The sequence below is a fragment of the Apus apus genome, chromosome 3, assembly GCF_020740795.1.
Source record: "Apus apus isolate bApuApu2 chromosome 3, bApuApu2.pri.cur, whole genome shotgun sequence".
NCBI lineage: Eukaryota > Metazoa > Chordata > Aves > Apodiformes > Apodidae > Apus > Apus apus.
In genome coordinates this window covers 99232524-99247436 of record NC_067284.1, presented here as the reverse complement: position 1 = coordinate 99247436, position 14913 = coordinate 99232524, and the positions used below count along the sequence as shown (strand labels likewise).

The window sequence follows — 14913 nt, the reverse complement described above, 5'->3', positions numbered from 1 at the left end:
CATATTTACTTTTAAAACAGTCCTTCACCTTCCTCTTTCTGCACGAGAAATACTTCTGATTTTTTTTTTCTTGCACCCTCTGTATTACCAGTGTCAGAAGGGAAGATAAGGAGAGTGGGGAAACCAAAGCAGCACAGACAAATCCTCCACAAACCTGTTGCTGTGGATACTGCATTCCTCCCATGGCTGACGGGGCTCGGCCCTGAATTCCCACGGGATAGCGCTGGGGGCCGGGAGGGCCATAGGACTGCCCGGGGTAGGGGCTGCTCTGCTGCGCCTGGGAGTGAGGGTTATTGCCCATGCCGTACAACTGAGGTCTCTTCATGACCATCGGATCCATCGGACTGCCCTGTTGGTAAACACAAGCAGAAGAAACACTAAGATCCGGAAAGAAAAAGGTCAGAGTCGTCATGCTTACTGCAGCAAAAACATGCATGCGCTTTCTCAGTGCTTTAGACATCAAATACTGACTTGACACACAAACAGGCAAAGCACCATTCTCTGGTTCTCATATGAATTAGATGAGGTTTTGAACGGAGACTTTCAGACTTCCACTGCATTTAAAAAAATAATTATTTTGAACTTAAGGCTGTCTCTTACCTACAGAAAAAGCAAGTAGGGTAACTGCCCAATACATTTCAACTTCAGAAGCAGTTAAGTATACTGTTGTAAACTAATTAGCATAACTGACTTTAATGTGTGAATATAAATAAAACTTTGTGTATCAAGAGAGACACGAGCAGTGGGCAAGCCATTTAACCTTGAAAAAAAGTCTGTTTTCTTGAGAAAAAGCGAAAGTGAAAAGCAAATAAAGTTTCCAAGAAATGCAATGCATACAGAACACTGTATTTCATTGCTTTCATGTTGCTATCATGTGCTTTAATAAGTTTCCAGATCAGAACCTACAGTCATAACCTACATCTTACAACAAAGTTTATTTGTCTCCTTAACAGACCTCAGAAAATCCTAACTGCAATCACTGATGGGGGAGGGGAGGCAAGGGTGGGAAGTTTTATTTTTAGACTTTTTGGCAGCACTTACCAAGCACCATAACAGCTTCAGGACAGGTGTCAACCATTGTGTGGTACTACTCTCATGTTTTATTACTGACGACTAACTGAACCAGAAAAGTATCATACTTTGTCAAGCGCAGCACTGTATTGTTAATATGACATCCATTTTTTAATTCCTGAGTGCCAGTTACATTCACAGAAGAAGGGGAGGAGAAAAAAAAAGCTTTTAAAAAGCCTATGGCAATCTCATCTCCATGAAAGAGACATATCCCCTCCCCTCCTCCCAGGGAAAGAGTCCAATTAACTCACCCTGCCAGCCCACCCTCCCGCCAGCAGCAGGATTTTGTCCGTGTTTTCCTACAGTGCCCTGTTGACCAGTTTTATTTTAAAGCCTCCTGTGGAACACGGCTTCTACAAGTCCTTCTTGGCTATTCAATTCTGATGTAATAGTTGTTATTACACCCACTTCTAACTTCTTCTCATCATTGCTGTTTGTACTACTAACACACTATGTCTTTTTTCCCCACATGCACAAGGTGCATGATCTCCAAAGAAGTCATTGCTTAATTAACTATTCTATGTTGTTCTTACCATTTCTTTCCTGCGAGTAACTCCAGCTTCTCACTGTTTTCACTGGCTCTCCCCACCCTTACCAAGACCCATTTGCCAGGAACGTATTCTGACTGTGGACACACTACACCTGAGGAGGTAGAAACTAAAACCTCCTCCTCCTCACATGACACCTCCATTCACTTCAGAAGAGGACTGCCCTTTTTTTTGCCTCCACAGTGAATTGCACATTCACATCTAATTTTGGGAGAGTATTACTCAGCAAATTTCCCTTTATTATTTGGCTTCTTTGTGGCCAGATGAGAAGTTTCTATTTTTCACCACTAAATGTCCCTGGGTCATTTACTATTTATATTTCATACTTTTCAAAATCAATGGTTCCCCAACCACTTGAGGCCACCTGACCCATAACACCACACTTTTTTTCTTTTTTTTTTTTTCTTTCTTCAGGCCATGATGCACTCTTACCACACTTTTAACTAAAAACACAAAGGTTCAGCAGATGAACTAGAGACTCCTCCTCACAGGGTCCCAGGAAATAACTTTAATTTACTCCTATAGACCAAGATACTTTAAGCATTAAAACACAGAAATAAACATAATCTGTGCATCATGTGTCATACTCATTTTCTCAAATATAAACCCTTGTTCAAAGCAAGTCTTGAGTTTCCTTCATGCAAGTCTCATGAAGCCCAACAGCACTGTTCATTGCCACCATCTTCTCTTTCAGGGTATTATTTTCAGGTCTCAACTCCAGCAACAACATTAAACTCTAATTTAATTTTAATTAATTTTGCATGTACTCTTTTCTGTTCTGCATCCAATGCTTAAAAATAGACAATGTGAATAGCTACACAGCTAAAATAGTCTGATGCTATCCATTATTAGGACTATTTTCAGGTGCATATAAACTTTGCCAAACTTCAAGCATTTAGGCTGAAATTTTCCAGGCCAAATGTACGCCTGAGGCTGAAATTCTCTGGAAAATTCAGCAGAAACAGTTCAGCTACGTCTTAGAATGAGGTCACAGAAAAATACACCATTTATACTCTTACATAAAACACTTAAAAATACCTCTTGAATACCATGCTTTGGGGCAGAGAATTTTAATTTGCCAGGGTAACACTGGAGGTTCGGGAAAGGCGAGGCATGTGCTCCTGTTGAGAGAGCACCTGAATGTCATCAGATCTTGAGTAGCACAGGAGAGGGAAACAGGAGCATGTGAGCAGCACAGCAAGACTTCATCAGAGATGTTACAAGGTGTACAGAGGCAGCCTCGAATTCGCCGGACAAGGAAAGAGGGACAATGGGATAAAAAAAGCAGCAGAGGCAGAAGTCGGGCAGGAAGAGTTGAAGGGAAGAAGAGGAAACAAGGTCAGGAGGTGACATGGATAAAGCCTGCAGAATCTGTCCTCCGGACTATTGACCTCCAAGGGTTGCAGGTTTTTTGTGTGCATGTTAGGAGAGCGAGCCTCTCTGTCACTTCTTCCTTCCCCTCCCAACAGCCTGCTGTCCCTTTATTTCTCCTTGTCCTCTCCAGCAGAGCTGCTGCTTCTTTCCCTCAGGAGCCATCCCTCCAATTCAGAAAGGTGGAGGAGGGACAAAGAGCCTGAGATACTGCTATAACTCCAGTCTGAGTTACAGCAGTCCAGTAACTCCAGGTGACCCACACAATGCTGAAACCGAGGGGAATGTGACCATGGGGTAACAAGGGACCTGGATGTTCTCAGCACTTACTGTGGGCACTGCAAGTGAGGAACCAGGATCAAGGACTGCAAATACTGAATATGAGAGGGCTAGACTGACAGAGCAGCAACTATTCTCAGGCAAATTACTGCGACAACTCAGAGAAACCCACCCTGGTTGTCAGTGCCCTCTCTCCCTCCAAGGTCTCAGGGAAAGAATGAACAGTACAGAAGAATATTCTCATCACCTTTAGGACTGGAGAAGACAGCCAGTGAGGAAGCCATGCATTGGCTGGTCTCTTTAGAGAGTAGAAACACCACTGCTCTTCCTGACTCCCTTCAGATTAGATCCCAATCATCTGTGCAGTGCAGCTATAGGTGAAGACATCTACCAGTGACAGCGGTTGTCAACATATTTCTGCAAGGCAAAGCAAACCAAACAGCTAGCTCTCCCCAGGTTTAAGAAACATTACCACTGCAGAAGTTAAGAGCTGTTGGAATTAAAGTTTGCCCTTGCAACAATTGTATCTCCTTCACAGGAGACAGAACTGTTATCTGTCTTTAAATACACAGTCCTCTTTTGCCCTGGCAGGCAGCAGATGGGCCTGCTCCATCAGTTGACATCAGCACAGTGAAGGGGCTGTTGTGGGCTACTGGACCGAGTGCTTCACTTACCATATGGGTACTGAACAAAGCAGAAGATGGCTTAACCATTAAGGTAGCTGCATGCTGCTCACTGAGAATGAGATTCTGCCACAGTTTTTCCCTACAGTGAAAAATTCTCAAAATTTTCCAATTTAATGCATCCCTCATTTCCTGATTTGAAATAATGGGATTTAAACTGCAGTAAATTCTGTGTATCTACAACTGTAACAACTTTTGAATTTGATATGCTTTGGAGGTGTCTTCAGAAGCTGTATGTTCCAGATAATGCAACCTACAGCCATCACAAAGAGGCCACTCAAACCTCCTACAGCAATGCCTCAGTTTCCCAAATGTAAAAATGAAAAATATCCTCATCTTGTTCACCAGAGAGGTGATTTCAGGATTTAATATGACCCTGATCAATACCACAGAAAGCTCCCTAACAAAATAACAAATTTTGTCTTCAGAACAGCGTATGAGAAAGACCTGGAGCCATACACGTAACAGAAAGAAAAACCAGCTGCTTACTCAGTACCATGTCCTGTACAGTGGAGGTAAAAATTTTGTTATAACTTTTTCCACCTTCAGCGCCTGCACAGGTTTCAGCTTTAGCATTCTTTTCAACTTAAGAGTTTCATCTCTGTAGGAAGAGTTTATTTCATCCACAATGTTTTGAAAGGTTATTTAGAAAGAGCTGTTAGTGTAGAAATACATATTATCACTTTATCTGAAGGCTGCTTTAACATTTATTAAGAACAAGCATTTTCCTCAACATCAGTTCCAACAGTTTTCAAAGACAAGTTTTGGGTGACAGGATGATTATTACAGATATCAACCTCTTCATGTTTTAGGGATCAAAAACCAACCCTCCACACCAGCCCTCTTAACATTCACTGAAAATTTCAGCTTTGCTGCAACTGCATGACATTCTTCTAAAACCTTGAATGGATGGTGTGTATATTTTCACACCTTTCATGCCTTTACTTTATTTTGTTATATGCTGTACTGCAAAGATTTAATTGTTTTTCAAATTTTATTTTGGTGTCATTGCAGTCATCAATATCCAATTTTTCTCTAGTGCTGTTTTACTCCAAATATACACAACTTTTTACCAATTTAGCTACTGTTTGCTCATGCTATGTTTACTGCTGCATTCTGCCAGGCAAGCCTGAATTAATTCTGACTTTTGCTTCTTCTAATTCTGCACCTCCTCTTCAACTTGCTGCACTTCATTTTAACTTCGCATAGATCTGCAGTTCCTCAGTCTTGTTCTTTGCTTCAGTCCACAGTCATATTGTAATTTCTAAACCCTTTATGAGAGTGCCTATCTTGTGTCAGTATCAGATTAATTTGAACATATACTATCAGGCTTTGTAAGAACAGAGCTTTTCATAAGAGTCCTTGTCTATTATGTGCCTTGCGAGCACATAAGAACACCCAACAGAAGGTTTGCTAATGATTTCAATAGGGCCAACGTTTCATTCCCAGTCTCTGGATTGACAGACCAACCACTAAGGTAGAGTGTAGAAAAGCCTACACTGCCTACAAATAGTAAGTGACAACCTTTTTCTGTTATCTGCTCCTTTTGACAACGGTTTGTGTAAAAGAATGCATAAATTCAGCATCCCTGCTATATGAAGAAGTGAAAAAATATTCCACATCTACTGGCAAACTCACTATCAACACCACTTCTGCTCTCCTCCTAGCCAAAACAATTAACTACATCACCTCACTCTGAAGTACCTGCAGATTCAATTTTACCTCTTCTCAAGCGCGAGAAAAAAACCCACCACAACACTACCACTTTCTCTCATCATTTAACCAGTGTTTTCCCAGGCATCTCATTTCTGCTTAGATCTGAGGAACGGTCCACACAGCAAGTCATATCAGTTATTCCTTTTGGGACATTAGTGATGTTACATATGCATTATATGTAATCTATTAAGTTATCAATGTATGATTCACTTTTAATGCCAAAATCTTCATTTGAAAGACACTTAGGAACAATGGTCACCGTCTCAAAACTGTAACTTGGCTGTTTAAGAATGCCACAGAGAACATCACCACTGAAGCCTTGAGGCTTATATAAGGCAGACAGAGCAATTCACTACAAGAGTAATCACATGAGATATAACTACTCCAAATGAAAGTGTGCTTTTTTGTTTCTTTAAACAAAAAAAACCTGAGAGAAGCCTTGGTTTAGCTGACAACAGCAAATGCTGCCATTTAAAGGGACTATAAGCCACAGTGCATCCTCACAACTCATGCTACATCATTGACGCCTATAACAAAACAACATGAACGCAACACTCTCAAGTAGACTTGCCCTCAAACTCCTAGAGCTACTGAATACAATAATTCTGTTTACTCATTCATCTGCAGCCAAAGCTTCTGTCTCCATATTAAAAAAAAAAAAGGAAAAAAAAAGAAAGAAAAAAAAGCCTCTTAATTAATACCAAAGCCTTGAAACCTCATAATAAAGACAGCTGACAATCAGCTACCGACATTCCAAGAAAGATGGGCATGGAGCTCTCAGCTCTAGGTCAGGCACCAAGTTACAAATTTATCGCTAGAGATAATCACAAGCATTCACTACAATACAATGACACAGCTGGCATGAGGATGCAACTGGAGAAAAGATAATCCGTTCCTAGATAATACCATCATTTGTATGAACATGTACAAGGACTCCTCAGCCAACATTTTTACACGACAAAAGCATGAGTATCAAAACACAACTCTTTATGTGTGTTTTAAAAATCCATTGAAGCAAGATGCAACAACTATTAAAAAAGTACTAATGCACAGCATTAAGCTTTGACTTACATTAATATTAAAGTCTGAGAGATGACTGGCAAACATGCTTCCTGTTTTTTTAAATAGGAAATCAACTGTCTGTACTTTACTAAAATTTCAATTAAAAAAGTCAGTTGCACAAACACAACAAGGAATAAGCAAAAAACAAAGAGCCAAGTTAATATAAGTCTATGATGAAGGAAAATCCTGTGAACGAAGCACATACTAGCAGAGATTAAACAAAAATAGCAATTTTCCTTGTCTTAATGGCTCTTCATACTGTCTGATTTCAGATGCAGGAGACATCAGAAAGATACTTTCAGCTTCGAGAGGGCAAATAAGTAATTAAAAAGGAGAAAGGAAAAAAATCAAAGCTATGCCACACCAAAAATCAACTATTGCACCACTAGAACATTTACAAATCATTATACAGGCAAGTGTTTCTGTGGAGTCAGAGAGAGGATGTATGCATTCCCATTCTCCAGTTTTCTTCTGGGTCTTCTTTCACACCAAACTGGAAGGTCAGTGACTCAGCTATTCTCTAGTAATTGTTTTGTAGAGATTTAAATCTAAAGGACTACTGAAAGAGCAAATCACAGTGAACATAGCAAAGAAAATAAAAACCTCTTTTTAATGAAGTACACACAACTAACCTCTTCAGTTGCCACTACAAGTGCCTGCAAAGGTTAAGACAACATCAAAAACCATTATAAACACATTTATCACACCTAATAGCCAAAACAACCCTATGTTTCTGACAAGTTCACATGGCTATACAGTTCAGAACTGCTGCTGTTCAAGTTACCCTTGTCACTTCCAACTACTGACATACAGGTAATATACTCTGCTCGCAAGTCAGCTGAAGGTGTGTCATCTGTCTCCATCCCACTTGAACATTCAGCTGCCTTTTGTAACCCACTTTCCTAGTTCCAAACTTCTTCCAGAAGCACTTAGGAATTATCTTTATCAGTTTTCTTCGACTTGGATGCTCCAGAGAGAGGAGATCACCTTCCTTTAGGGCCTGCAGAAGCTCTAGTTCCCTAGTGAAAGTGCTCCCCAGCAAGCAAGAAGTAATTTTCAGTGCAGCAGAACTTAGAAGTCATGTCATCAACTGCAGCTGTTTTTCCTGCTTGCTACCAGATCATGACCATGCTTTAGCTACTTCCACCCACAGTTTTAACATCTGAACTTAAAACTGTCCATGTATGGTGGTTTTGCACCAACAAAACAGCTTTGGCACTGGAGAAGTCGAGGCACGAGCACGGTTCTCGATCTGCCATTTTTTGCTACCTAAATAGTAACCCATGGCACAAGAGCAAGGCAGATAGCAATGGAAAACAGTATCTTAAAGTTCTCAGGCTAAATTCACCAACAAGTGTCCCACAGCCTTAAGGATAGCCTCAGTAGCCAGGATCTATGGCTCAACAGGAAAGAGAAAATCCATTCATAAACCCAGAAAACTGTAAGTTAAAAAAAGAAAAGCCCCACCCAGAATACCAGTTACTTCTATTTTGCCTGGCAATGAGGTTCTTGGCTTCCTAGACAAGTAAACATCTTCACTCACTATGCATGGCTGCCATCTGGAACTTGAAAAAAATTCCCTTACCTACTTTGTACAGCTCTTACACAAACACAGGGTTAGATGGACAGAAAAGGATGTACTAAAAATAGCGTTAGTCAGGCAAGTAGCAGCCGTGAAACGAACGAAGGGAGCTTTGCAGGAAGGCTCCCTGCAGAGAATTACTGGAGTAGGCGGGGAAAATACAGAAAGTCCTGAAAATCAGTAAGTGACAGAAAGGGGGAGGGGAATAAACAAAAGAAATCCCACATCCACTTCACATTTTAAAGAAAAAATCTTCCTAAACCTAATAAATATTTTAAAATATCTGAATACACTTTAAGTTGCTTGGTTTTATTAGCAAAAAATAAAATTAAAGGCTTGATGCATTCAATTGCTGGAGAGAGCGCTACCTGAAACAGTGACATTACAGACACTGGGGAGAACTGTACCCACAAAAAACAACCAATCACAACTAGGTCACAAGCCTGATGTACATACAGTTAGGTGCAGATTTTTTTCTACTCCAAGCATTGTATATAGTTCTATATTAACACACATACAAAAAGGTACGTTGGTCATATATCCTCAGCATTTATGGCAAATTATTAATCAAGTCCCACCTGAAACTATTTGTTAAATTGATTTTAATCACTGGGCCTCTCATGTGAAGCTTTGTATAATCAGCATTTCATTTACAAAATTAATTGCCTGATTGATTCTCAAGAGGCAGTAGCTGTCATTACACTGCTGTCATAACTTTTGAGTAGGGGTGTCACAACACTGCATTCTGACAGAATGAAGAGCACTGCTATTTAAAAATTGAGGGCGGGGAGGTAGGGGGGAAACAAATACAGTGATTTCACAGAATTGCTCTTTAGCCCAATAGAATGTTAAAACCATTTCTCAGCCGTTTCAGCCAGCCTCCCCATTTTCCATTCATTGAATAATGCACTACTCAGCTATTCAGTCTCTTTTCTTAGAGGCAGGTCCATTTAATTCAATTTTATCATAGTTGCGGTTGCATAAAATGAGTTTGTTGTTGAATATACAAAAGATTTAATCACAAGCCACTCTTAAGGTTATTTGTAGAGCAATTTGACTTCCAAACACATAGAAGTTCTCTTCCACATCCACAACCTTCTGGAAAGTTATTTTTCACTAGATTATTTTTGTTTTAAACAGAGCAAAACAAACCATAACTTTACAGAACTGATCTACAAGCTCCTTTATAAAGTTTTTTTCTCTCTCCCACTATTTTAAGCTATGTATAAGTCTAAAAGCCCTTCCAGAGTTGGAAGCAAAGCTCCTCCACTTGCTGTAGCTACTTCTATACCCCATTGCTACTATATTCTTAGAAGAGAGCAGTGCTTGGGAGCAGCAGCGCAGGCCAGTGGTTGGGGCACAGAGTCATAAGACAGAGCTTCTATTCCTGGCTCAGCAGCTGACCTGCTATACAAACACAAGCACAACACTTCACCTTTCTGTGACTGGGATTTCACTCTCATAATACCAAGTATTATATGCACTCTTAACAAGGAACAAGATGTGAAGGCTTTGGGGAGACTGATGTCAGTTATTATCAATAAGAAATAAGACTAGGAGTCAGAAATGGGTAAGCTGAGGAAAAAAAGAAAGAAATTGCACCATAGGCTGTAACAAGGTACTCTGAACTTTCAGAAACCTAACTTTAAAAGGAAAAAGGTGTCTGGAATCCTCTTTCCACAAAAATAATAATAATAAAAAAATAAAAAAATAAAAAAAAAACAGCCTTAAGTTTCTGCTAGATCACTTGGAACAGCATCAATGCCTTTGAGAAACTGACCTATTTCTAAGTCCAAAAATAAGCTCTCTCAACTTTTCAGATTCAACCTTACACACGAGATTTCATCAAGTACTCCTGAATGAAACACATTTAAAATTTCTAGGCCATGCTGTGAAATTATACTATTACAAAAAAGCAAATGACAACTCTTCAAAAATGGAATTATACCTACTGCTGGCATTTGTAGTGGACCTCACCAGATTGCAATTCCAAAATAAATCAGAGTTCAGATAATACTAGAATCTATCAGATACTCCAGAAAACACAGCCCCTCTATCTCTCCCACTCCCCAGCTCCTACTCTCATGCCTGACTGCTGTCAGAGATTATCTTCCACTGCTTTCTGCAAAGTGCCCTGCCACTGTCTTCCAGGCATACAGCACAAGTTGCTTTGGTGTTGATACTCTAATGCAATTTTCTCTTTTTGCAGGTCTCCAAGTTCCTGATTAATAAAATTAGGAAAGGAAAAAAGAAACAAACAAACAAACAACCACCACACACACAAAAACCCCCAACAAAAATAGATAGAATACTGGGATAAAAACGCATCAAAGGACAACAGAATTGAGAACTCCATCAAGCAAACAAAACAGTAAGTTGTTCTCATTTTTCATAGCCACAATGCAAGACTGCAACTAAGAAAAATTCCAAAAGTTTTGGCCACACTGAGAAATGGTTGCCAAAGAGTTTTAGGAGTTACATTCCTCTGCCACACCAGGAAGAAAAAAAGCTCTGAAAAAGGAGAAAAAAAAAAAAAACAGCCATCCCACTCACGCCAAATGATAGCAGACTGAGACATTAAAAAGAAGTGTAAAACACTGACCTTCTGTATTTCTTTGTTTGTAGACTCATAGCAGGTAGCTTTTCCTCAACACTAACATTTTTTTTTTTCTACATTATGTGAGAAATGGTCTGAACTAAATTAGGATAAGAAAACATGGGAAAGCCTCTAGATAGAGTAAATGTATGCAAAACTCCTAAAGGATATATTTAGGGTCAGGATAATTGGAAGGCAAACTCAGGATCTATAATAGAATCTTTGTCACTTCTTCAACTGCCAAGAAACTGCTTCTCTTCTAACATGTTTTCTGTGTTAAAACTGGTCCTGTAGAGGCAGGAAAAACTTGGTTGTAAACAGTTCAAAACATTAATAGTTACCTGGAAACTATTAGTTTAATATTTTTTTTACCATTGTTCCATAACAGACTCTGTATTGTGTTGGTAGAATATCCTAAAAAATCCACCATCCCAGTTAGAGACAGAGCAGCAACATCAGCTCAGTCCAAGGGTCAGCTAGATAGAGGTAATCAGTCTGGGGCTGGACACCTGCATTGTAGAGCTGGAGCAACAGAATTTTGGTGAGTACCTGTCTGTGATTATTTTGCATTCATAATGATCTTCCTTATCAACACAGTCACTGCCAGAAAGATGGAACTAGCTTTCTGGGAAGGAGCAAAACAAACAAAAATTCAACAGCAGCAGGTGACTGAAAGCATTAGAAAATAGCTTTTTTCAGCAGTTAAAAATTAAAATCAATCCCCAGAACAAACTACAGTTATGAGTGGAAATGTTCGTTATTGACTGAAAACATTTAAAAGTTTGGTAATAAATTAGAAGAAACAGTACACTGAAGGTCAAAGCCCCTGTAATACTTGATAGAACAATGTGACTGGAAACCATGAATTCACACACATGCCTACATTCACACCAGCTATTTTTTATAATGTAACTGATTCCCAAGTATCATTTTACAATTCTGATTAGGTCTTACAAAAATCTTGTTTATTAAATTGCTTTCTTTAGGCATGCATAGTTGTTAATTTGTTTCCAATAAATCATGTATCGTCTGAAAAAGATTACATTGCAAAAGCAAAACAACACTCCTGGGATTATGCTTCATCTGGATTCTAGATTCTAGAATTAAAAGGACAAATATTACAGGAATTGTAAATTTCCCTTTAAAGGCTGTGATGGTGACAATGCCCTGCAACAGGGTAATTCCAGAGAGAACTATTAATGTACTTAGCATGTAGCACCCACTGTAAGACACACACACAGCAAATCAAAACCTAAAACTATTAGGAGATCTGATCAGCTTTCAAGTTTAATTCCTACAAGAATAAAAAAAATACAGCTCCTTAGATTAATATCTATGCAACAGCACAAACATATTTTGGAAGGAAAATAAATAATGGTAGCAAAAAAAAACCAAAAAGCTCTGGTGATTTAACAGTATTATCAGCTCTAATGTTCACAGGTTTTAAACAATAATTTGCAGATATTTGGGAATTAATCCCAAAGAACTCTACAGAATAGACCTCTAAAGACATACCTGGATCCCAATACAAAGTTCCTTAGGCTTACTTGAGAAAAAATTCTGACCTAGGCTTCAACCAGGTCAAATTCTGGTTTAAGCCTACTGCCTTCACCCAGTTCTGACTCAAAACAGCCAAAAGTTGCTAAGTCTTCCCTGCTCTTTTTACAATCACTCCAAAGGGGACACATTCTTCCACAAACGCTGGCAGACTATGAAACATCCTAAAACATCTCAGCACAAAGAAACACATATATAACACGTGCACATGGATAAGTGCAGAAATAGAGATGTAGGATTAATCATGACCATGAATATCTCTGCAATAAATTATCCTGGATGTTGAGGATTACGTGCAGTTTTAGTACAGCTACTATTCAGAACTTTCAGTTTCTATACAAAGGAGGCATATGTTTTCAATATATAATAACAATATTTTTATTTTACTATCACACAATTTAAAATTAAATTAAAAATCAACCTGTAAGACATATCTGGTCTGAGAAATATGAAAGCAGGAAAGCTGATCCACTTTTTCAGCATTTCTTATCCAAAAAACCTCATTTAACAGGAAACCTGACTATGCCACATTCATAGAATTTCCTCCCCTCTCCCATAGCAGAAACCATTATTTTCAAATTCTGCCTGCCTGAAAACTCATGGCTTCTTTCCACTTCTATGCCTACCTCTTAGTTCTCAGTCCTTAAGAGAGCACATGTCAGCCATTGTGTAAAAACAGCAACATAGCTTTCCTAGAAGCACTTCAGAGAAACACCTGTATCAATTTTCATAAACTCTTTATTTGTTAAGAGAGGATATTTGGGATTAATCAGCCCCCTCTGGCCAAACCCAAAATATAGCATTACCACCTTCCTAAAATTACCAAATCTAAAACAGAATTAAAATCAATCATCGGGTTAAACAGTAAGAAAGAGAAGGAAATTATCACCTTCATAAACACTGAAGCAGGACAGTTAGGGTGAATCTCTCATGTAAATTTGAGGAGTAAGCTATTTCTGAGGGCAACAGCAATCTGAGTATATTTACATCTAATTTTTCTCCCTCCTTCAAGGCTGCAACTTGCAGCAGCCTCTTCCTGAAGCTGATGAGGGCTGAAGACAGTTCATTCTGTCAATATCACTTGGCCTAGTCAGAAGAGGTCATTTAGCAGCAAAGACAGATGTTTCTCAGCTGATCTAACTAAAAGGCAAAATAGAGCAAACAAGCCCAAAGACTGATTTTAGCAACAGGGTATCTGCAGTTCCATTTTTAGGTACTGTTCAATTTACAAAGATGTTACTCATCCAACACTAATTTGCAAACTTCAATTTAGGATTAAAGAGCTCCAGATACCATGTGTAAAATTCTGAGATGTACATTGTATTTATTCTTCAAAGAAAAAAGATATTTTCTTAAATCCACATTATTCACAACTAGCCTGGCATTCCAGCTAAACCTAGGCTCTTCAGCCAAGTACTATGATTTCTTGAATACATTCTTCCCCTTCTCTCTTTACACTCCAAACCCCGGGCTCCTGTTTTTGTTTGTTTGTTTTTTAATCAGTTCTTTAACACAGAAAAATAAAGAAATTGGATTTAAAAAGTAAAACTGAAACTGATTAGACAACAGAAATACTGTCAAGGATTAAAATTAAATGCTACACATTTTTAAACTAAATTACTCAATGCCCAAGAAGATGAGGCACTGGTTAAAAAGCTAACAAAAAAATAATCATTTCAGGAGGAAATACATCTGAACAACAGACTACTAGTTAAAATTAGAAATGGGCATTATACTCGAAGCTACAAAAACATCATTAGACTATTTTGACAGAAAGCATTAAGTTTCCAAAAATGAGAAACCAGAACTCAGATAATTAAAATAATCCTGTGTGAATTCACATAAGTCACACAAATTCTATGACAAGTTCATCTTGCATAAAGCTTAGGTGGGTGGGAAAGTGTATATATAAATAATTCCTTTTTGCTCAGTCAGTTCCTACTACAGGACAGAGCAACATCTATCATGAATGGTTTAGGTCTATCTTATCCTACCTCAGAGCAGAGGGATGGACTAAATGACCTCTTGATGTTCCTTCCAGCCTTGCTCTTCAATGACTTGGAAGTTATTACATCATCTCTATTTTAAGACTTGTCTTGTTTCTGCAATTTACTTTTCATTTGAAGTCATAATCCTCAATTTCTGGCATGATGAGACAATACGGACATTAGAACACTACAAGCATACTAGAAATATTGATAAATAATGAGAACAAAAAAGCTATGTTTTCAAACTAATCATTTTGTAAGAAGTAAAAAAAGATAGAGAAGAAAAACTGTTTCTAAGCAATGTATGTTGATATTTGCACAAACTGCTATGGTACTATAAAGAAATGTTTGCATATTCTTATTTTTGGAGCAGTGTGATGGTAAGGACAAGACATGCCGTATTCTAAGCAGCAAAGAAGATATAGGCAGAAGAGAACCAGAGAAGATGGCCAACATCAAA

The 14913-nt window shown here is 38.5% G+C and overlaps 1 protein-coding gene across 6 annotated transcripts in view; it reads right to left on the bottom strand.

Annotated features, from left to right (window-relative positions):
* LOC127383389 (sorting nexin-9-like) overlaps window positions 1-14913 on the bottom strand; it is a 625662-nt gene that overhangs the window by 592535 nt on the left and 18214 nt on the right. For all 6 annotated transcript variants that reach the window (XM_051616256.1, XM_051616250.1, XM_051616254.1 and 3 more), the window contains exon 2: window positions 155-349. In XM_051616256.1, the coding sequence (XP_051472216.1) occupies window positions 155-349 (195 nt within the window). The remainder of the gene's footprint in view (window positions 1-154; window positions 350-14913) is intronic.